General features: G+C 40.2%; 3 protein-coding genes across 4 annotated transcripts in view; 2 read left to right on the forward strand and 1 right to left on the reverse strand.

Moving 5' to 3' along the window:
• Nucleotides 1–1,861: 1,861 nt before the first annotated feature.
• hmga1a (high mobility group AT-hook 1a) lies at nt 1,862–6,895 on the forward strand. 2 transcript variants are annotated; one of them, XM_033969391.2, is made up of 5 exons: nt 1,862–2,000; nt 2,856–2,959; nt 3,703–3,780; nt 4,579–4,635; nt 5,379–6,895. In XM_033969391.2, exons 2-5 carry the CDS (start codon nt 2,876–2,878, stop codon nt 5,445–5,447), a joined length of 288 nt encoding a protein of 95 aa, XP_033825282.1. In that variant the 5' UTR covers nt 1,862–2,000; nt 2,856–2,875; the 3' UTR covers nt 5,448–6,895. The 2 variants fall into 2 exon arrangements, with proteins under 2 accessions (XP_033825282.1, XP_033825283.1); XM_033969392.2 differs by lacking the exon at nt 1,862–2,000 and adding an exon at nt 2,128–2,234.
• smim29 (small integral membrane protein 29) lies at nt 6,710–11,455 on the reverse strand. The gene is made up of 5 exons (XM_033970327.2): nt 11,379–11,455; nt 10,461–10,752; nt 9,574–9,599; nt 9,379–9,484; nt 6,710–8,718 (listed from the first exon to the last, which is right to left on the reverse strand). Exons 2-5 carry the CDS (start codon nt 10,566–10,568, stop codon nt 8,650–8,652), a joined length of 309 nt encoding a protein of 102 aa, XP_033826218.1. The 5' UTR covers nt 10,569–10,752; nt 11,379–11,455; the 3' UTR covers nt 6,710–8,649.
• An 856-nt stretch (nt 11,456–12,311) lies between these two features.
• Nucleotides 12,312–24,020, forward strand: part of LOC117373675 (protein kinase C and casein kinase substrate in neurons protein 1) — a 64,432-nt gene continuing 52,723 nt past the window's right edge. Inside the window, exons 1-2 of the mRNA XM_033969756.2 lie at nt 12,312–12,482; nt 18,318–18,385. The gene's annotated coding sequence lies outside the window, so the exon portion shown is untranslated. The remainder of the gene's footprint in view (nt 12,483–18,317; nt 18,386–24,020) is intronic.

A 24,020-nucleotide genomic window follows, 5' to 3' on the forward strand; every position in this document is an offset into this window, starting at 1 on the left:
ACAGTGGCACCAGATACACATATCATAGTGCAGAGGTGTCATCGTGTAGTATGTCTGGAAAAAAGTCAAATCAAACTGTTGGAAAATCTGGAATTAATGTTTAAGTTAAAGTAAATGTAAACCACAATAGTAGAGGTGCAGTACTTTAAAAAAAATTTAGTCAACTTCTTAAAGTAGTTTTCCGACACTATATACTCCTATTGAATAATGTATTTTACAGTGTTATACTTGAGTAAAAGTTTCTCTTCCCAAAGCCACCAACAAAGACTTCATACTGTCAATATCACATGCAATTTAAACATTTAAGTTGCACTTCTCAGATAAAATGTACTTTTTCTGATCATGTGGTCTATCCTTTTAATACTAGATTTTGTAAATGATAAAATATTGTGTTTTTCCAATTACAATGTCAAATTATAAATCAGATATCACATCCAACAAGATACTTTTACAGTTATTCCCAAATACTTTTTAGTCTTACTTGAATCATTTCTTAAAACACTGCTCTTACTTAAGTCTGTTTTTGGATACTATACCTTCCTCTGGCACCAACCCAGGTCAGTGACTCTCTTCTAATACACAAATGCCACCCCCAAAGCAAAAGGTTTAGCTGCTTATCTCCTTCAAATACAAAGACAGACAACACCTGAAAGACACAAGAGGAATTTGAGTCCATAGAGATGTAAGTGACTGGTATGCAACTTAAATTACTCATTAACTGACCCGGAGTTGGAGCAAAGGATGCCGTTCAATTTAAAACTGTATTTTTTTGGTGTATATAGGGTTTAGATAGGACAGACAAAAGGAGCTATAAATAATACAGTCATAAAACAAAACAGTCATTGTAAAAACCGCAACAATTTTATAGAAAACAATGGCTCTAATTTAATGTAGCACCATTAAAGAATGAATGAAAAATAAATAGAATAAAAAAGTACAATGGATATGGGTTTAAAAACAAAAAAAGTGATTGATATAGCAGGCTCTTAAGCATTAGACCATTGCTTTTTTATCAGGAGATGAGTCTGAAGACCTGCTCACAAAAGGCACAGATTCTGCTGTATAAAGTAAACAGTGGACTCACGGATGATGGTCAGGTTCACACGCCTACCTCTCCTTGGCTGTACAAACTTCATCCAACTAAAAAATACTAATGATTTGATGATGTATGATATGTGAGAAAGTTCTTGAGTACCGGCTAAGCTTTGTCTCACACACCGGGTACCTCATAACTCATAAACAAATCCATTCATTGTCAATTATTATATATTCATACACATAGGACACTACAAGTAGTATTTTCAATTTCACAGTCCTATATGAGCCATTATAGGGGGGCTATATGTTTCCATTTCCATCCAATGAAAAAATTCTACATATTGCACAGTAAAATGTAGGCCTACTCAGTTTTTTTGAATAGCTACTGCGTGGATGTGGATGGAAGTGGACACCATTTAAAGAAAGAAGCATTTCACGTGAGCCTAAAGACTGTTTGTTTATATTGGGGGAGGTCATGGTTCACTCACAGTTGTACCCATCACCATGGAGACAAAGGACTCTGTTACTGATGATTCTATGTCCTCCATGTGCATAGTATTTCTAATATGATACGCGTCTCTGCTGGTGACTCTTGTGCGTAAAGCATATTCAGACTATGTGGAAGTTAAACCTGGACGTGGGGATAGGTGAGGGGGTGGTAGGCGAGGGGGAATAGTTGAGGGGGGATAGATGAGGGGGGCTGGGATACGTGAGGGAGGCTGGGATACGTAAGGGGGGGGGATGCGTAAGGGAGGCTGGGATACGTGAGGGGGGCTGGGCTGCGCTCGTGCTGTTGGTGGCCCATTTATCATATCTCCGCCCTCCAGTGTCTCTGCTCCCGTGAGGGCGGCTCTTAAAATTGCCCCCAAACTCCTCCTGGCTGGCGCCTTTTTCCTTTATCTGCCGGAGACGAGACGTGCATGCTATTTTTAGGGCGCCGTTGGAATAAACTCAGCGTTACGGTAAGGATGTTCAGTCTTATTTTGATTTTTTTTTGCCCTTGTATTTGCTCTGCTTTCTATTGTAATTGGCTGTGCTGGAGAGGCTGCGTGACCTGGTCTTTTAAATGGGCGGGCTGCGCGTTGTCTGACGGATAAAGACTGTAGCCTATGGATAGGTGCAAGGCTTTTTAATCGGGAATAGTCTGCTACGAGGAAACTATTCGTCTTGAAATCCTCTGAACTTTATCCCTGACGGTAAATGCGCCTTACATTCATGTGCATGCTCTATGGGCTTTGTGTGTTGTTGTGTTTGGATGTGGCTGCACGTTTCTCAAATGGAAGGCGTCTTTGTTGCTTTGCGCGGGGCTGTTGCTTTCGCCGCAAAAAGCGAAACCCACTGTACGCGGGCACTAGCTTTTCGGTAGCCTGCCTGCAAAATCCAGGCTGTAAAGTGTGGTGTTGGCGGCACACAGCAGCCATTGTTTGTCGAAGCACATTCTGCCTCCATGATCGAGCACTGCGCACAGGCCCACGGCTCAGGGACGACACACCGGGCCTGGAATCACGCTCGATCCGCTCAGAGAGCATCGAGTTCAGCTGGCTTTATGCAGACTGGCGCGGCCTCTCGCTGCCTGCCGTGTCTTAGCATATCATTGAAGCCGGTTTGAAGTCAATCCCCTGTTTGCCTGGCACCATTAGGCTTTGCAACTCTGCGCATTCGAGCCGTAAATAGACCGGGAAATGAGCAAGGATTAATTGACTTAAATGTGTGTGTGTGCATCTTGGGTCGGTCGTGGTCAGATGGTGATGCGGTGAGCCCACTGCGCGTGTGTCCTTCTCCACTGCACCGTCTGAGCTGTGTCATTTATTTCCTAGGTCTGAAAAGCGGAGCAAACATGAGCGACAAGGGGACAGTCTCACCGAAGGAGAAGGAGGCAACTGAGAAGAGGGGGCGTGGAAGACCCCGCAAGCAGCCCCAGGTAAAACACCCACGACCTGTAATTCTTGGCATTTCAGAGAGGGAATGTCACCATCTAAGTCCTGCAGGCAATGCAGTGACTAACCTCACCACTATCTCAGTAGCCTAAGCTGTTGTGCAGGTAAAGGTGCGTGTATATCCCATTAAGTGCCCGCTAAACCCCTTTGGTAAACTCAACACTGAACATATGGCTGCAACAAGCCCCTCTGACCATTTACTCACCTCATGATTAGTGTAAATGTAGACTACACACTTCCTGTGTCTCCCTGGTTTGTAAGCAACCTGTAACCCAACACCTTTAAACCGGTTTTAACCTCCTCACTGCCCACCTCTGTTCACCGTTTAATGGATGACATAGCAGAGTCAAAGCGCAGGATGGCTCATATAGCTGTCACTCAACATGTTGTGTTTTAGTATTGAATTCCACAGTTGCTACGAGCTGCGGCGTGGACCCATAGAAATGTGATAAGAGATGAGTCAACCATGACATGATGTACAACTGTATTCAAAGTGGCACTTTCATGTCTTATTACATTTATGTTTGAATCATAAGAGTAGTATTAATCTAATGAATTTATTTTCATGGGAAAACATGGTTGGCTGCTTCTAACCTCCTGCCAAGTGTATCTGCACATACTTATGTTTCTTGAACACACTACAAAGTATTATATTTATCTTCTATATATGATGATGGGACCTGTGCCAATGTCAATTGACTTTTTTTTTTTTTCTCCCCTTTCTCAGGAGTCCAGCGGCTCTCCAACTCCAAAGAGGCCAAGAGGGCGACCAAAGGGTAGCAAAAACAAGACTACCACCAAGAAAGTAAGTCCAACAACAAACTCCATCCTCTGGTTCTAAATGTCATGGTGTCATTTAGTTGCCTACAAAATAAAGGTGGGCATCTGGACTCATTGGGTGATAAATCGCTCATGTTGGACACTCTCTGCACTATGATTGGAGTCATCAAAATTTAGTGTGGGATTTATTGGCTGACAAATTCACTCCTAAACTGTTAACTAAGATTTGAGTTGTTAAAGCCTTGCTCTGCTGCCTTGGGTGATGCGCACTTGTGTACTTCCTGTCCTCCTGCTTCCTGTATCTTGTCGTGCACAGTGCAGTGCAGGTGCAGAGGCCACAAGACTGTTACCAAGCTGACACTAAGAGCACCCCACACACACCCCGCCCCCACCAGCACACAGCCCTAGTTCTTCTCTGCCTGTCGTCTCCATAGCAACAACTGATTTTTCTCCCGCTCCCCTACCCTTCAGCTCCCTGTGCGCTTTTCGCTGCTGTTTTGGTGGAGAGACTGATAGACTGACTGCAAATGCATGGATGATATAGATTTGGTTGCATTGTGTTTAGCTGAGGAGCGTTTTGCCCAGTCTGACCAGCTGTCTCTGAGCCTCAAACCAGGTGGCCAGCGAACTGGAGTGCCCTGTGTGCAGTTCCTGTCGGCCTTCCAGATAATGGCCAATGAACCCAATGCCCTGCTCCATCTGGCTTATTACTGAGATACTGCTGCCATCTCCAGGCAAACAGAGGCAGCACTTGTGATGGGCCTGTGATACCGTATTTCAAGGACCACTGTGTGTTAACATTGTATTGCATTTTTTATTGCAGAAGGCTACAACTGCTGCAGCTGCGGGAGGGAAGCGCAGAGGAAGGCCCAAGAAGGAGGTAAGCACCCTGCCTGCCTGCCGGCCTGCATGCTGCTTCAATGCTCACATTTGTTATGCCATTCCTTTCCCAATTGAATTATGTTTGGAATGACTGTCTACAGGACCAAACTACATTTTCCCCTAATCTTTTTGCATGACTCTTGCTTCCTTTCTGACCAGTCACTTTACTCATTACAGCTTGGCACTGCTTTTTCAAAGGACCTGTAGTAATTCATATTTTTTTTATGTAGCTGGAGGTTTATTTTTCCATTAAAATGCCTGCGCATACAGTCTCAATTGGCTTGTGTTTATGCTAGAAAGCGAATGTGGTCTTGTAGTAACATTTGGTCATGTGCATGGTCTGGGTGTACTCTTAAAGAAGTCTGGATTACATTAGTCACACAAAGGAATGACCTAAAGCTACCCTACTGAAGAGGCTCTCATATTTTTATGAATGAACTTGTTTTGGCAAAAGCAAACTTGTAGAGTGACTCATTGGGCCTATGAATCACTTTAGACTGCAGATGGTTCACTCTTCCCATGGGGTTTTAATGCTATGGTGGTTTATCAAAGGGTTTTATAATGTTGTTTTTTTTCTTTTTGTTTTTTTTTTTCATGTTAGTTCTTGGAGTTAAAGCAGTCATGGTTAAGACATGAATCACAAGCGTCTATTGTACTAAATGTTGACGTCCCTTGGACCATTTCAAAAGCGTGTACCCGTGGGAGTAGTTTGATTAAAACAACTTTTATTTTCTCTTGAAGGAGGTGGAAGAAAAGGCATCCAAGGAATCATCTGAGGAAGAGGAGGAGGAAGATGAGGAAGAACAGTAATTTCGCATGCTACCTCACTCAACATACTGACTTACTGTTAACAAGAACTGGGCTGTATTTTCCAACACCAGTGCCACCACCATGTTCACCAAAAACCCTGCTACCATTGGAGGGTTAACGCATATATAAAATCATGCAGCAGCACTGGATAGACCGATGGACCTTGCTTAAGCATAGATCTAAGAAATAACATTCAACAAGTCAACAGCCCTTTTCTGTGTCTTTTATACTGGACAAACATTCTGCTCTGTGGAACCTGGACTCTAACTCTCCAAAATCATGATTTCTCTGCTTACTGTTATTTGTTGTACCTGCATCAGAGATGGTAGGGCGTATATAGTTTTCTTCATGTTTTGTACTGGACAAAGGTGAATTTTACCTAAAACATACCGTGTGCGTCGTGTGAAGTGGTTTAACAAATCTGTTTGCATTGTATACTAGATGGGTTTCAAAAGTTTAGGATGAGAGTAGATCACTGATGGTAGAGATGTCTTTTTCTGTCGAATATAATCCCCCTCTGTCTCACCGTAGAGCAAAATTTATCAACATCACCGCCCTAATTCCTGTAGGCAAATAGTTCATAAACTTTTCAGTCTATGCCTGTAGTGGAGAGATTGTATTGTTAATCAAGTAGTCCAATCAGACGTAGTAGTTCTTTGTTTGGGTAACATGAGTGTTTTGTATGATAACTAATCTATAACAAATGTATTAAGGATATCTTGTCAGAGCTCTAGGCTGGGAGCATCAGTATATCGTTTCTTCAGGGAGCTTTTCAAATGCTGTTTGTCAATTTCCAAGCGCTCATTCAATACTTTATTGCAACTGCTTAAACAAGGAGGCTGTTTGTGAGGATATTGGTGGCACTACTATCTCTATAACGGCTTATTTCATTCCATTTTAGCTCTCTGCTTCACCAAGCTTGGTCCTTCTGTCACTGCTTAGTACATTGTTGTTCTTGCGTTGTCAGCTACAGGTAAAGGATGTGTGTATCTGTAAGTGTCAGGGAATCTTTGGCCACAATCCACTTAACTGGGTTTTTTTTCCACACCTAAGCTGCTACAACCTCAATGACAAAACCCGGAAAACTGCAAACAGGCAAACTCAGCCTAGAATCTTCATACCTCACTCAACAGCTTACTTTACCTAATATTGCATTAACTGGTTTTTCTGTTTTTAATGTAACCTGTGGCGTGAGTTGGAAGCGTCATCTTTGCATAGTTGTGAGTTTTTTTTCTTTGTTTTTACCTGACTGTACGCAACAGTTGTTTTTTTTTTTTTTTTTTTTTTTTTTTGGCTCATTCATAAACAGAGCTTGCAGACAGGTGATTTTTAATGTGTGAAGCAAGTCAGGGAGACCTGTCAGCTTGGCAACTGTGTTCGCTGACTGTGGTAGTTTAGTAGGTGTGTGTTTTTATCCTTTTTAAAAATAAAAATCTGGTGCACTGAAATGTTTTCCGATTTTTCATGGACAAATGTGCTTTTCATTGATTTGGTCGTTCACTGATCAGCTAGCCACTGTGTGTTGGCACTTCCATATCACATTGATTGTATATTCAATTAGTTTCTCTTACTTTGACATCCTCCAGTGAATTCGCAATTAATTATCAAATATACGCCATTTAGAATGCATTAGATGGGATCATTTTTTAATGTACACGTATATAAATGTACAATGTCTATATTTCTATGGTGCCCTACAACAATTTGTATCAGAAATGGTCAATAAAGAGAATTTTTCTTTGTCACTTTTGGTTTACTTTGTATCCATATTTTGAGCAGTCCTTCTCAAAAACTCAAACACAGTACTGTCATTCATTAGACTTGTAACATGTTTAAAAATGAAACCTTTAATAGTTGAACCATACAGTCTGAGTTGAACAAAATGTAATGAAAATTGAAATGAAGTAAAATGATCTAAGCCTGTCAATACATAAAAACATTCATTTCATTCATTCACAAGTCAAAAATTCTCTAGTGCAAAGAGAAGATGCACACAAACTTTATAGAAGCCAAAATATTACTTTTAATGAATAATGGAGATTCTTGTGACAGGCCTAACAGCATCTTCCGAGTACAAAAAGCAATCTGACAACGTGATTAAGAGCAATTGTTCTTTTACTTAAACACATTTTACTGCAATGTGTAGATTCAGTAGCCGCTGAATTTATTTCAAATATAAAGGCAAAGCAGAACTTCAGTATCTCATAATTTGCAAATTTTTTAAACCTAATTTTAAGAGCTGCACTATTACATTTTTTGTGATGAAAGTCTACCTGCTTGTCTCAAAGATGATTTTTCATTGATTGTTCCAAAATAAGAGATTAAACTGAAACATATCCATCACTATGGAGATAAGCAGGTGATTTGTAGAGGTGACCCTGCTCACAGTAAGGATGCATTTTGCAGGCTGTCTTTGAGCAATAAAAACACCTATGATTTAAAGATAAATTTAATACTAGGCTTTGGATCATTCTAGTCAAAACATATTTCTACGGAGACTCCCCACCAGAAAAGAGATTGAACATTTAATGTATTCAATTTATATTCTATAACCACTTCAATGCACTGCACTTTTCCTCTATTCAGAGCAGTTCCTGAGTTTTGCTACCGACAGTTCAATGGCATTCTTTAGTGAGAAGTAACTTTGAGCTTGTGCCATGCCTTCTAAACAGGACATATTTTTGATACTAGTCACCACTTATTTTAGAAACAAATGAGTCTTGTAGGTGGGTATAATTCAGTTCCATCTGGTTTCACATACCATTGGGATGTCTAACGAAAGGATGTATTGAATTGACTCATCAGAGTCAAATAAAAGTTCAACTGCAAAAAATTTACATGGAATACAATTGCTGGCATTATTGTAAACCAATTCAAATGTACAAACTCTATATACATTATGGAGTTTCACTATTGACACCATTGCATATTAAACAAACGTCAAATAGACAATCAGGCTTTCCAGTGATATGCTTCCAAATAGCATAAAAATTAACTCAATAAATAATCTAATAAATACATTTTCAGGCACAAAGGATTGGCATCGGAAACTAAAAGGCGGCACATTCTCTTACAGCAGTGGGCCCCTAGCATAAAAGCAGGGTGAATATCTTTTTTCAGCTTTTTCAGTAGCTTCAGTGCACTTAAACATGGAGGGTAAACTCGATTGGAGGCGTTCAAGTAGATTTGCAATGGAACTAGTTCAACCCTTAACATCTTTGGTCAGGAGAGGGCGCTGTTGGTGGTAATTCTTGGCCCAGCCTTGTACAATCTGGAAATAAAGATAGAATTTTTTAAAAGCTACTAACCTACTATTATTATAATGATCCAAACAAAATATAACCTGACAACTGCCATCAGTAAACTGTGTATTTTGTGTCCCAAATAAGTCTAGCTAGTAGGCCTGTCATGATAATTAATATATCGACTTACCGTTCCATATATATGACAGTTTTGGGGCTCAATATTTATCATAATTTTTGCCATTTCTGTTCAGATTTAAAAACTGGTTTACTGGGATCATCTTGCTTTGTGTCAGTGCCAAAAAGTTGTTTCACTATTATTATTTACAGCAGGCCTACTACCTAGTATATTATTAAATTATTTTTTAAGATGTTATATAATGCATTTTTGTTTTACAATTTATATCAGGTTTCACTAGTCACAACACTAAATATGTTGTCACCTCTTGAAACTTCCCTATTGCGGTCTACTGTTGCATGTACTGCCCCGACAGACTGAATTATCAATAATACATTACTTCCGTTTCCTCTCCACTGTCTTGAGCCTGCTATTATTTATGTAATTACATCACTGTACACTGTTTGTGTACACATTAACCAATTTGCTTAGTTTAATTGCCAGAGAATATGTAGAGTACCGGTAATTGTTTTGTGGTTACATAAGGCCTCACACTGGAGAGTGTGCATACCTTTGTGTCTTCCTCTCTCCAGAGCATCTCTTGTTCAGCTTCATTCAGTTCCTCTGATGGGTCGTAGGAGTACACAGGTAACAGCTGATGACGTAATCTGTCAAGTCTAACCCACACAGATAAATAGTACTAGGTAAACCAAAGAAACAGGTATATCAAGTGAAATGCTTTGTCTGTGCACAGCAAAAGTCTTACCTTCTTTTCTTTCGGATATACATGGCCTGTAACAATCAAAGAGAAAATTATATGTACAATCTTTTTCATACATCGTTTATACATCTTTTTTGTCATGCATGATGTTTTTGTTGGCTGCTTGAGAATTTGATGTCATAATCTCATTTGGACAAGAGGTCAATATCCAAAAACCCACAAACATTGAACCTATAATCACTTTTAGTTATGGATTTAGTCTGCTATCTTGTGATATTATGGATGTGAGTCCTTTCAACTGATACTGATCACACCGTTGTGATTGAATAAGGCCACTAGTAATCACCACTGTTAGACAAATATTGTATTTCTTTTAGCAGAGAAGTTTTTGTGTTGTGTGGACAGAGCCAGTAATGTATGTAATGTAATGTACTTAACCTGGCCAATATATCAAAATGTTAAAAGTTAAAAAGCAAATTCTATCTAAGCTGCCCTCCTCCTCAGTTTTAAATGATGATCTCTTTACAGTGTTGTGGTGACAAGTGAAGACAACCTTTTGCAGGATTTCAGAAGAGATAGGCATATAATATATAATTGAGATGAGGAGCAGATAATTACTCTTAGCATTATGAACAGGTTCTGACATTCTTTGGAGGAAGAAATTTAAGTTTTTTTGTTTTAAAAATATGTAGTGTTTATATTTGTGAAATTATTTTTAATTTTGAAAACAATTTTTCTAAGAAAAAATGAAATCAAATGGATAATTGTGATTGATTAATATAAGAAAAAGAATCATGATATCATTTTTTGTCGCATCACCCAGTTCTACGTGTAACCAATAGGGATAACTGGCTCTTGCCCTTCATTAAGAAGTATGACACCATCACATTGTACAATGTGAACGTCACCTCCAATGACACCATGGCACTTACCACAGCTGCAGCTATCCCAATGATGGTGATGAGGAAAAATGGAACCAGGACATAGGTAACTGCCACATCCCCATTGATGATGACAGGAGGCTCGGTTGTGCTGTTCATTGCTTATGTTGAGGACACAGGAGGGCTGGAGGGGCCCTCTCATGTAGGCCTGCCCCCTCCCTCCCAGTGCAGTCACAGTGCAGGAACTCTCCCCTTTGCGGCCCCCTCTCAGGCTCATCCACGCTCATGTGACTCCCACATGGTATCACTATCCACAGTAATCAGCAAGAAATCTGAACAACAACTGTGTAACACAAATAACATGCATTAATCACAAAAGGAAAGGAAAGTGAAATCTGAGTATAGTATGACTACCATGAGGATGCAGTTGGTAATGAATAAACAGGCTATAAATTTAAGGGAAAAAGTATGATTGGATGGTTTGTTTATGCTATAGTGAATGACTTAAACTACAGCTTATCATAATGCCACAATGTACATATGTATAATGTTGGTTTTACTTAAAATAGGCTTGTATGCGCCATTTTAGGATCTTCCAGTCAGGTCTTGTGATCTCAGTTAAATAGTTGCCAGGTCATTTAGTCATTCCATAGACATCTCTCCTTGATTCATGCTGAAGTGAATTCAATAAATGCAGGCACCAAATCAAAGCCCATCAGACACAGTTCACCAATAAAGCTATAAATTGATCTGACAGGATAAACAAGTATGGCCAGAGTAGAAATACCGTTAGGTGGATTCCTATTTGACTTCCGCTAAATAAAACATATTAATACGCTTATACACTGTGGCATTTTGTTTGGAGCTATGTTATTTTAGCGCATACAAATGAAACATAATAATTAAACAGATTATTGCGTTTGGCTTGGTGAAATCGCGTGTTATAGCCTCTGTAAAAGACCCACTCACGGCGCAGTGTGCAAATGCGTCTTCTTCTGCTGTGATGTTTCCGGAAGTGCGTACTACTGTCTTCAAAGGCACTTCCGCCGACATGTCACAGTAAACTTGTGTCATTTTGAGGTTTAACTGACAAATACACTTAAATACACAATTTTTCTATGAATGTAATATTGTTTTTTTATTTTTATTATTATTTTTTTATTATTATTTTCTTCATTATATTTTCGACAAGGTTTTACCCCCTTGACTATTTCTTTCTCCATTAATATAGACTTACTTTAGTTAAATCCATTACTATAACAACTGACTACACTGATAACATGATAATTTAATCATAATAAGACGTTTGAAGACTAACAAATACATTACTGAAGAGTTGTTTTGGCTCTTTGCACATTTGGCCACTAGATGTCGCCACCACTTTGTGTCAGAGGATCCCTTATGTTTATGATAGATGCCCATTTTATAGGCCTACTTTTAAGGCTTAGGTTTTCATATAGGCTTATGTTTGGCTGTCTTTTGCACTTTCGTGGCCAGTTAAGTTAAGCATCCTTCACCTACTGGTCAAATGGTCTATATTTATGTTTATATTTAATTGATAGCCTTATTTCAACCTATGGAACAGATAGTGAAAAGTAGCTGAATACCTGGCTATTATAGGGTTCCTGTTTTATTATTTAATCTCATTCACAAGGTGTGCTGTTTTGAATTGTGTTGCTTATATTAGTGCAAATACAGCTTTCACTTTTGTCAAATAAAATAGCTGAAAACCCAACTATAAAGTGTTAATTCTTCGAAGAGGGATTAAAAGTAAGTAAAGTAGCGTTACGTGTGTGGCATCATTATCATCTCTCCCTCTCTCCTCCTCTGTATTCTTCCTTCTTCCTGTCCTTCACTGAATGGACCGTGCGTGGGCCATCCCCCCTGCGTGCGTGGAGCTCCCCCTTGCTGCTGCGCGCATCGTGATCCTCTAGTGTGGATGCAGAGTTTTGCAGCGAGTAGGGTCACCTTCTGTCACTGCAAGGGAGAAATCCGCGAATTATTTGGAGGGCTGGCGTTTGTAGGCAGACCACTCGGGTACCAGCAGTAGCAGCATCAGCAGCATCGTTTCTGGTAAGTCTTCTCTTCTTGCTTGGACACACTACTGCACTGGCTGAGAGGAGAGACGAGCATCCTTCGAGTGGACGACGCGGCACTGTAAATCTGTCATCAGTTTCGCTTCAGCAGCACCTATCCATCTATTCACTATCTATTTACTATCAATTCACAAACAGCATCACAGCTTTGCCACAGTCCATAATGCATGCGTCATTTTGATATCGCGTCCCAGCTAACAGAGCATCGTCTTGCATCATTATGGATCCATATTGCGGGTTTTACGCACAAAATCTTGGCTTAGCGTTCACTCACATTTGAAAATATAAATCAGGATTAGGCTTCCACAACTATTATGAGACCTGCGTGATGGATTGGATGCTACTAGAGCGTATCTTTATCAAACATTAATGAATAAACAACAGTAACCCAAACGCAATGAACGCGTTTAGATGTCTGTCCTTTGTCCGTTGGTAAACAAAGTGCACATTCGTCTGTTTTATGTGTTTACAACGATGCTCGGGAGTCTCCTCTGCTCCATCCAACCGTCGGTAGTTGGTGAAATGGTCACGAATGTAAATGAGAGCAGTCTTCTCTGACGTTATGTAATTCGTTACAAAGCACAGCGAGGAGCCATCTCTAGCGTCATTGTGTTTTCTCCTCTCCCTCTCTCTCTTCCTGACAGACCAGCAGCAACAGAGGAGGAGCAGCAGCTTGATTTTCTGCACGGGATTAGGTGTTTGTGGTTGCTTTAATCATTCATCAAATCTGCTGTCGAGATGTAACGTATCCTGGGTCACTAGAGAAATGTGCAATGTACGCGCGTTCATTTCTGTTGTGGGTAGATTCAATGTTTATCTCCAGTGATCAGTCTCTGCACCTATAGGTTACTGCATTTGTATGTTGCCGTGACGTAGTGGGCCATAGCACGTGAGCGGGAGGCCTCGTGCTAGCGCGTGTATGCGTGCGTGCGTGTGCGCTGTCCGTGGTGCTGAAGGTAGTGACTGCCAGTGGACAAGGTGCCCCCCGGGAGACGGAGATAGCGGGACACGAGGCCGCAGTGAGGAGATGATTCTGTCAAGGGACTAATCCAATTGAAGTGCAGCAAAAGGGGGACCTAAAGGAGCCCTTGCAATTCATTAGCAGAGTTCTCAAATCTTTACTGGTCCCAATGTTCCATTTACAGCGACCAATGAGCATAATGGTTGGCTTAATGTTCATTTGTCTTTGTTTATTTACTTAACACTACAGACCATCCTGTGAATACCAAACATAAACAGCTCTTGCCATTCATCAGCTGATTATTGCGTTCACTGATGTCTCTAAATGTGGAGTGGTTTGATAATGGAATTTCAATCATTTCAAAACAACTTTAATTTTGGTTAAACCTTATGACTACTTTATTATAAGATTAAGTAGTGTAATAGTAGTGTTGGTAGCAAAACCAGTGGCCACAGATAAGTTGGTTTGCATCCCAATAACTGCCGTTTCTCTCCTAATCTGGTTCCAAACATAAACAGGATAGTGTGAGGAAGGGCATCTGGTGTGCATTAAATCAAAATTTCCACATGTTTATTTACTAAAGTTAATAGCGAGTGCATATGCTTAATGGATATCTGCATCTGTGTTGTAAATATGATATGAGCAAATGTGCAAGTGCAGTTAGTATTACAAGTACAGACATACCATTTTCTGCACAGCTGTAATAAAAAGTGAATATAGTCACTGACCTCGTTGTCCATTTTCTGCTGTTTAATGTGCAATTTGAAGGTTGCTAGTTTTTATAATTTTTTGAATGCTAAAGAAACTCTATCCCATGTTTAATCCAAGCCAAATGTAACACTAACTTTTCTTATATTGTGTATAACCATGACTTTGATAGCCACGTCTGACCTTAATATGATTGAAACCCCCTTGAGGTGACAGAGCCTTTTCTGTGGCAGTGCCCAGACTTTGGAACAGCCTCCCTCTGCCTGTCAGATCCTCTCAGTCTTTAAAGCAGTTTAAGGCCAGACTGAAACCCACCTCTTCTGCCTGGCATTTAGTACTAGCTATAGGTCATTTTGATGTTTTATTGTACTTTTCTTATGTATCATGTTGTCTGTGTATTCGTTTTTGTTGACTTTTATGTGAAGCACTTTGGGCAGCTGAGGTTATTCTTAAATGTGCTATGTAAATAAAACTGAATTGAACTGAAATAAGAAAATATATATATGATTGACAACTATACTACTATTGTAAGAGTAGCTAGGGGGTACTTGGAGTGCAAGACAAAGCTTAGGGGGAACTTGAGACATAAACAAAAGAGAGACGTGGGGTTGGCTCCATCTAACCCCATGTGTCTGTATCTTCTCACATGCCCACTAACTTAACTGAGGCCTTTTGTTTGTCTAGTATAGCTTTAACCTTCCTTCTTGCAGTGTACACATGTGGGCAAAAGTAAACAAGTGATTAGAGTCTCAAGATCTTGATCGAATACTCCATTACTTCCATACTATATTTTACATGACACTTGTATGTATTGTCGGTGTGTTTTTCTCAGCTGTGATGGGCCCGTCTGACCTGCAGCAGATACCCAGGGACAGACAGGGCAGTGCGTGTGAAGCAGTGGGCTTGTGTTGTTGTCCTGTGGAGTGATTGGTGAGGAAAGGGTTAAAGGCGTCTGGTCCTCTGTTAAAAGCAGAGATAGTGTTTTGTGACAAGGTGTGAAAGCAGAGGCTGGATCTGTGACGGCCTGGGGAAGAGCTCTCCTTGGTGCACAATGACAACGGAGAGATTTCAAACACCAAATAAAGGCATGGCTAAAACACTGCGTGAATATAGACACCTTAAATGTAATCTTTGTTACACGTAATCATAATTGTGTATTTTTCGCACCATTTTGAAATCTGAATCACTGCAAAACCAGTTCCTTCAGGGGTTTTATTCATAGACTGTATAAAGAAGCGGACTAAGTGAGTGTGACATCACCCATAGCGTTCAGCTCCAGCCAAATGAAGCTCATTGAGGCTTGCGGTTATAGCGGCTAATTTGGAGCAGAGTTTCATATTTGGAATTCTGACGCAAGTATCATAGCAACCAAAGAGCCAATCAGGAGCGAGGTGTTGAAGGTAACACCCATTCCTGCTCATACCACTGATTTAGCAGGGAGTGGACACTTAGCAACGCTGTCAGTCAAACCTGTTGCTAACGCTAGCAGGAGAGACCTCGGGAAAAAGGACACCTGATTTGTCTATGGTCTTATTAGAAGTCAATGTTTGTACCTATTGTATTGCATAAGATTCAAACCAGGAAGATCTAATGTCGTACCTTGTTCTTGTACATGTTGTTGCCAGTTTTGCTAACCTCACACAATTTGCAACTTCTGTGTCTCAATATCTGGATCATTCGTAGCATTAATAAACTTTGATATTGCCACAGCAGTAGAACCACCGACCTCCTCATCTTACTTGTCCTTGTGCATACGTTTCTTTAATATCACCATGTTTTAAAACCATTCAAGGAAGGTGCAATGTTGTCCTATTTGCATGATTTTTTTTTCCATATTGAAACTTTCCATGGGAATCTAGTGCCTGGGTAGCATTTTCTGACAACCCTTCTCCTTTATATACACAGTGATAATTGCTAGTACCACAGTATAAACATATTATTACATGGTACTCCTTGTGTGATGATCATAGACTGTATATACATAAATGAACAATGAACTGACTCTGACTCCAATTCCAATTCCAATTAACCTGTTCTACATGATACTGGTATTTTTATTTCGCTATAGTATCTCTAAATCACTGTATGAACATTAATAGTTAAATCAGCCCTTCTTTGCTCTTGTGGTGTTAGCAACAGGTTTGATTGACAGCGTTGCTAAGTGCCCACTCTCTGCTAAACCAGCGGTGCAGGCGGGAAGTTGCGTTAGCTTCAACAGCCTCGCTCTTAATTGGCTCTATGGTTGCTATGATACTGATGATGACTGGAGCCGAATGCTATGGGTGCCCCTCAGTCCACTTCTTTATACAGTCTGTGGTGTTGGTGGTGACTCCTCTGTGTTTTTCTCTGTGCATGTGCATGAGTAAGAGGTGAGCACAGTTGGTCCACCACATGTCAGCTCCGGCCTCTTGTTATGTTGTTCTGGATTAATCTGTCATAAGGTCGGCAGCTCACACTGTCTCCAGGCCAATTTAAAATGGAGTCTCACTGGGCTGTGTATGGTCCAGGCTTCTCAGATTCTGACATGTGCACCGCTCTAAAGCCCCGTAATGTGTCGACTACTTAAACTCTGTACTTGTTTTAGGGGCTTTTAGTCATGGTTTAGCCTCAGTTTACCCATGCACTTGTTGAGGAGACTTTGTAGCTTGGATGTTTTGAAATGAGGAAGTTGAATCTGTTGAGTCTGGTGCATGTGCTTGGAACAAATCCGAAGATGAATTACGGTTTAGATCAAATTAAGTTTTGTTCCCAGGTCACCGTATACGTAGAGTCTCTATAAATATGTCAGAATAACATTTGGATGGTTTCAGGTTTAAAAAGGTCAGCTCGAATAGTATTAGTATAAAAAGTAGTTTGTAGTACTTTTACATTCTGGCCATGAATTAAGAATAAGAAAATATGATAGATATAAGGTATAGGTGTGTGGGTATTACAGGCCAAAGGAAAAGTTCCATTAGAACGAAGGTGACTTGCTGATTTTCTAGGATTTCTCAAGAGCTTTGGAGTTATTGATCGTCTATTTACAATACTTCACAAGATAAGGACGTCAGGTTAAAAATTCATCTATCATTTTGAATACAGCATCTTCATTTGTACCCCACTCCATCAAAAACTATGTCATATACGCCAGGCAATATAGTAGACAATACAGAATACTTCTTATCCCATTCACTAATTGCAACATAAATAATATAAATGAATCATACCGCCTTAAATTGAAACTTGAATGCATTTGTGAGCTGTCATAGTGAGCAATTGTAATTCAAAATGGGTGAATTTATTACAGGGCATTAGGGCAATTGGGTACTAAAATATTTATGTATCCACCAGAGCAGTGGTGGAATAACTCATGAGAGATCCAGATCATATCACTATCGGGGGATGAGCTAATGTTATCACACACAAAGTACAATAATTCATTTAAAGTTCGCATTCTTTATTTCATTTAGTGGAGCGTTACACAAGCGACTCCTCACACCCACGTGAGCTTTAAATTTAATCGAGTTGTGTAGGATTGTTTTACTACACGTGGGCAGCAAATTGAACGGTTGAAAATGTTACAGCGAGCGTTTTATCGTTTTATATCACATAGTTTGATTTGCAATTACCACTGTGCAAAAGCATTATATACGCTTGGGATTACGGAGCGAGAAAAGCGCAAATTTAAACCTAAAATTTAATGACGGATCCACCACCTGCTTGTCTCTGCGTCCCCTGGAATGTTTCATAGCGTGGGATTAAATTTGCCTGTTGCCATGGAGAAAAGCTGTTGACATCAGCAGGGCAAATTACAGGTTAGAACTGTGGAGAGGTGACCTTGCCGCAGTTTTTCCAGGTGTTTCTGAGCAATAACAAAACTTGAAACTGAACAAATACAATATCGTCATGTTTAATGTGATGGCTTCTGACATCTCCATGGAGACAGATCATTAGAAAAGTTACACGGTGCACCTTTAAAACAGTAGACCATTTACACATTTCACAATTATAACTGTGCATTATTCACACAGCTTAGACAGGACACTTAACACAAACCATGTTCATATCTTCTGTCCTCAGCATTTGATTTATTTGGCGTTTTCGTCACCGACTATTGTGATTCTTCTTTTATATCTAATCTTTGTTCGTTCCTTGTCCACACAGGTGAACACCCACTGCGGCCTTCTGCTCTGTGGAAGGCGTATGTACCTGACCTCCCATTGGTGGAGAAGGTAAGACTGCTGGATATACTTTCTCATAGACTCGTGGATTCTTGGCATTTACAGACTGTTTGTGGTATCAATCATTGTTTCCAGAAGTTTCCGCAACAAACGATTTACCTCTGTCTCACCCTCTCCTCCTCCGTTGCATCCTTATCTCTCAATTAACTTCGTGTCCTCATTCATTACATGCATAAATGTCATCTTTTTAATCTTCTCCCCTCTCTGACAACCCACTTTTGCTCATTTGGGTTGTCACTATTAAAGATCCACTATGTAACTTTTCAGGTGGTGGTTCTGTCACCTGTGTGTCTCATGAAAAGTGTTGCTTTGCTGAAATGTTCCACAGTATATAAACATATCTTTCATGTATTCAATTGCAGAATAAATGCTCGGTTTCAGTGGCGTCGCCTCCTTATCTCCATGGAGACAAGAAGGTTTCGGACCTAAACCCTTAAGGGCCCATATTACACTATTTTCTGATCTGTTATAGTGGTGTTTCTTTATTAAAAACAGACCAGGGATTTATTTTGTTTCATTCACACATGTTTAACACAAAAATCCTGCATATTTAGGCGTGTGAGACAAAAGGAGCTGTAAACTTGAAAACTACCACTTCATGACATCACAAGGTGGAACAGAGCATTTTGAGCTTTGGAGATGTAACAGACGCAGGATAACGCAGGATTACTCAAACATGTGTGAATGAAACAGAACACGACAGGTCTGTTTTTGAGGAGGTAACAACATTCTAACATGACTTAAAGTTCACAAGAGGCAATTTTGCATAATGTAGGACCTTTAAGCTCTATTAATTTTCTCATAAAGTGACAATCCCAACACAAAAGACAGTAACAAGGATGTGCTTCTATCTAATCCATCTGGACAAACGCGTCGTTAGGCCAATGAATAGCTCGTTGCCAGCTCTTAATAATACATGAGAGAGGTCCAGTCTGTCGATGGGCCCTCGTTTCGTTGCTTATTTTAGACTCCTTCATTGGATTTGTGTTGTGTGTCCTACTCTTTGTTTGACATATGAAATTACACACACAGCACACATCCCATTGGGAGTCTGCTCAGAGGTGCTTTAAGCTTAATTTGTTTAAAAGAAACAGTTTGTCAGAATTTATAATGTGACTTTTATGAAAATGCGTCAGCAGGTGGGATCACGAATTTTTCCTTGTTGATTTTTAAATGGTTTTGAATAGTGAAAGTAATTACAAAAAAGCTTCTCTATGGGGAGTTTTCATTGTTTAAAACTTGTGTATTTATTTTACACCAACGTCTTCAGCCATTTTAATTCAAAAGATGAGGATTACTTAACAAAGATCTATCTATTTTGAAATATTTTTGATAAGCATTAATCACAAACAAACCAAAATGACTAAAATAAACAGTATAAATGAAATACAATTTAATTTAAAACACACTTGAATCCTTTTAAATTTAAAGTTGCACTGTGTCACTTTTTGCTGGAGCGTTGGCCACGTTGTCTCCGTTGTCTCCATGATGTCACGGTATGGCATTAAACTTATTATTGGTGTTTTTATTACTCTGTGTGAATGGTCGCCTCTCCATAAGCCTGACCTGTAACTTGATCGTCTCCATGGAGATTGGTAATTTGAATATGCCATACTACGGAACATTCCATAGATATCTACAGAGAAATCCTTTAACCTTTAGTTCAGTAGAAATTGATTCCAGATGTGAAATTATCCAATTGATTCACAGTGGAGCACTTCCTGTATTACCACATGATGACATCACAAGGTGGAACAGAGTGTTTCCTGTTTGAGAGAAGAACTCAGGATGTGTGTTAAATGTGTGTGAATGAAACAAAACACAACTCCAGGTCTGTTTGCGATGAGGAAACATTACAAGATGGATCAGAAACAGCGTAACACGAGCCCTTTAAGATAATGACTTCCTGTGCGTTGCTATGGAGACGATGCATATGGGTATACATAGTGCTGTTCTGACTGTTTGAGTAGAGTTTGTGAAGCCATGTTTGTGTATCAATGTTTACTGTTGCGTTGGTTTCTTATTTCGCCTTCTTTTTCGTACTTACCCACAACACGCTGATGAGGCGAGGCCCACCCACCTCCAGAGACGGAGTGGTCCAACTGGCAAATGTCTGTCAACACGGCCTCCCGAAAAAAACACGAGTTACATCTGAGCCAAGAAGAAGGAGGAGGAAAGAAGAGAGGAGGAGAGAAAGGGGTGGGAAGAGGGGAGAGAGAAGAGAGAGGAAGAGGGGGATAGGTCTGTCATGATAATGCAGTAGAGAGAGAGAAAGAGAGAAGAAGGAAATAATGAAGGAAATGGAAAAGAGTTGAGGAAAAAGGGAATGAGAAGAGAGAGGGAGACAGGGGTGAGAGGGATGAGAGGTAAAAGTAGAGGAGGATGAGAAGAGATAGGAGAGTAGAGGAAAGGGAGAGAGAAAGAGAGGGGGTTAGAGAGATGAAAGAAAAGAGGAGGAGAGGATAGCAGACGAGTGGAGGAGAGGAAAGAGAAGAGAGGGGGATGGGAGAGATGGGAGAGATGAGAGGAAAGAGTAGGGGAGGCTGAGGAGAGATAGGAGAGTGGAGGAGAGGAAGAGAGAGTGGGGTTAGAGAGATGAGAGAAAAGCGGTGGAGAGGATGTAGACAAGTGGAGGAGATGAAAGAGGGAAAGAGAAGAGAGAGGGAAAGAGTGGGATGCGAGAAATTAGAAGTAAGAGTTGGGGAGGAGGCAGACAGGAGAGTAGAGGGGAAGAGAGAGAAAGAGAGAGGTTAGAGAAATGAAAGAAAAGAGAAGGAGGAGAGGATGGTAGACAAGTAGAGGAGAGGAAAGAGGGAAAAAAAGAGGGAGAGAGGGGTTGGGAGAGATGTGAGGAAAGAGTATGGGAGGATGAGGAGAGACAGGAGAGTAAAGGAGATGGAATGCAGGATGTTGTTGGGTTAGAGAGATGAAAGAAAAGAGAAGGAGGAGAGGATGGTAGATGAGTGGAGGAGAAGAAAGAGAAGAGAGAAAGGGAGACAGAGGGATGGGAGAGGTGTGAGGAAAGAGTATGGGAGGATGAGAAGAGACAGGAGAGTAGAGAAGAGGGAGAGAAAGAGAGAAGGAAAGAATGGTGAATGAGTGGAGGAAAGAGGGAACGAGAAGAGAGGGAGAGACAGGGGGATGAGAGGGATGAGAGGAAAGAGTATGGGAGGATGAGAAGAGGCAGGAGTGTAGAGGAGAGGAAGCGACAGAGGGATTAGAGAGATAAGAGAAAAGAGGAGAAGGAGAGGATGGTAGATGGGTGGAGGAGAGGAAAGAGGGAAAGAGAAGAGAAAGGGAGATAGGAGGATGGGAGAAATGCAAGGAAAGAGTATGGGAGGATGAGGACAGACAGGAGAGTAAAGGAGAGGGAGAGAGAAAGAGGGGGTTAGAGAGATGAAAGAAAAGAGAAGGAAAGGATGGTGGAGGAGAGGAAAGAGGGAAAGAAAAAAGAGAGAGAGGGAGAGAAGGATGGGAGAGATGAGATGAAAGAGTAGGGGAGTATGAGGAGGAATAAGAGCGAGAGAGAAGGCTAAAGAGGAGAAGCGAAGTTGAGAAGGGAGAAAGGGGGAGATGAAAGAGAGGTATGGAAAGAGATAAAAGGGAGGGAGAGAGGGAGAAGAATGAAAGGGGAACGAAAGAGAGAAGAGAGAAAATGAGGAGTAAAGGAGAGAATGAGAGGGGTGAAGAAGGAAAGAGAGGGGACAGGGAGGTGATCAGAAAGAGAGATAGAGAGAGAGAGAAAGGGTGGCAGAAAAAAAATAAGAGTAAAAGAAAAGAGGAGGAGGGTTGATTGAAGAGAGAAGAAAGACAGGGGGTTGAGGAGAGGAAAGAGAGTGAGCAGAGGAGAGAAGAAGAGAGTAAAGAGGAGAGATGAGAGACTGAAGTGGAGAGGAAGAAGAAGAGAAGAGGAGGTGGAGAGAGAGGAGAGGACAAGAAAGATGAGAGGAGGAACAGAGAGGAGAGAGGAAAAGAGAAATAACACGAGAGGAGATACGAGAGAGGGAGGGGAGAGTAGATATGGGATAGAAAAGCAGAGGAAGAGAGAAGACATAGAAGAGAGAAAGGATGGAGAGAAGAGATGATTAGAGATAGAGAGAGAAGAGAGGACACGGAGGAGGAGAGCAAGTCTGTTGCTGAGTCACATCTCGAGCACTCAGGCTGCATCACACAGGCCTCCTCTGATGTGTGGCTTGTGTACCCTGTGTACCCTGTGTACCCTGTGTACCCTGTGTGCCCTCTACTGCACTCTGTCTCTCTCTATTAAGTGGTGTTTTTAGATATAAGGTAAATAAACTTAACCTAAAGATGAATGGATAAGCAGAGTACACAAAAACACATATACTTACCCTGTTGTTACTCCCACATAAACTTAAACTTAACATAACAGATGACGTGAAAAATATGGTTCTATTAAAGAAATTACAGTTTAATTTGGTTTATTAAATTTTTTTTGTGTCATCAGCTATGACATTTATGTTGTCTGTTACCAGTGGTAGGAGAAGTACTCAGTTGTATTAAAAGTACAGATATCAGGGCAAAGAAAATACTCAAGTAAAAGTAAAAGTATCATATGAAAAAATCTACTGAAGTAAAAGTAAGGAACCTGTTGAAAATGTACTTAAAGATTAAAAAGTAAAAGTATTTTGTATAGATTTTGAGGTCTTAAAATGTAGTGATTTTGATAAAAATTTGTGCTGAATTATGTTCAGTGGAAACAATTCAATCTATCGTTTTTCTTAGCTGTTTTTTTTTTTTTTGTTTGTTTGTTTTTTTGTTTGTTTGCTCAAACTATGAATTTGTCAAAAATAAACCCTCAGCCTGAAAAAGTAGCGAAAATACTTTTACTTTTCAGTCCAGGTAAAAATGTATAACAGTAAAAAATAAAAGTAAAAAGTACTGGTATACACTTTAAAATACTAAAGTGCGGTACTACTTTTACTTTGTTACCTGTTTCTAAAAAGGTAATTAAGAGTTACTAAAATGAACAGCTACTGGTTAAAGTTGACCCATAGACTATGTATGGATATGGGACACCCCTGAAACTGTGTGTGGTGTGCATTCCAGCCACAAGAGGTCAGTAAAGGAACAAATAACAGTGCTAAGCTTTTCTCTCAAACTGAAAACACTCTGTCCTACTTTGTGATGTCATCATGTGGTAATACAGGAAGTGCTCTGTTGTGTTTTTAAACTTCATACACCTTCACTGGAATCATTTGGATCATTTCAGCTCTGGAATGACCAATCTCTACTGAATGAAAGGTAAAAGGAGCTGTTAACTTGAAAACTTCCACTGCATGACATCACAAGGTGGAAGAGAACATTTTGAACTTTGGAGATGTAGACAGACTAATATGACAGGATTACTCAAACATGTATGAATGAAACAAAACATAACCAAAGTTGTGTTTTTGATGAGGTAAAGCATTATAACGCTTCTTAAAGCTTAATAGAGTCAATTTTGTGTAACATAGGACTTTTAAGTTACTCTCACATATTCACAGTTCTTACCCTCTTTAATCTACTCTATAGTGTTTATGTTGTGTCACATACTAGCTCATGCATGCTCTGTTACTGGACTGTGAGTATTACAGCAGGTTTAAATATAGGAGTGTAAGGTGCTTAG

The sequence above is a fragment of the Periophthalmus magnuspinnatus genome, chromosome 7, assembly GCF_009829125.3.
Source record: "Periophthalmus magnuspinnatus isolate fPerMag1 chromosome 7, fPerMag1.2.pri, whole genome shotgun sequence".
NCBI lineage: Eukaryota > Metazoa > Chordata > Actinopteri > Gobiiformes > Gobiidae > Periophthalmus > Periophthalmus magnuspinnatus.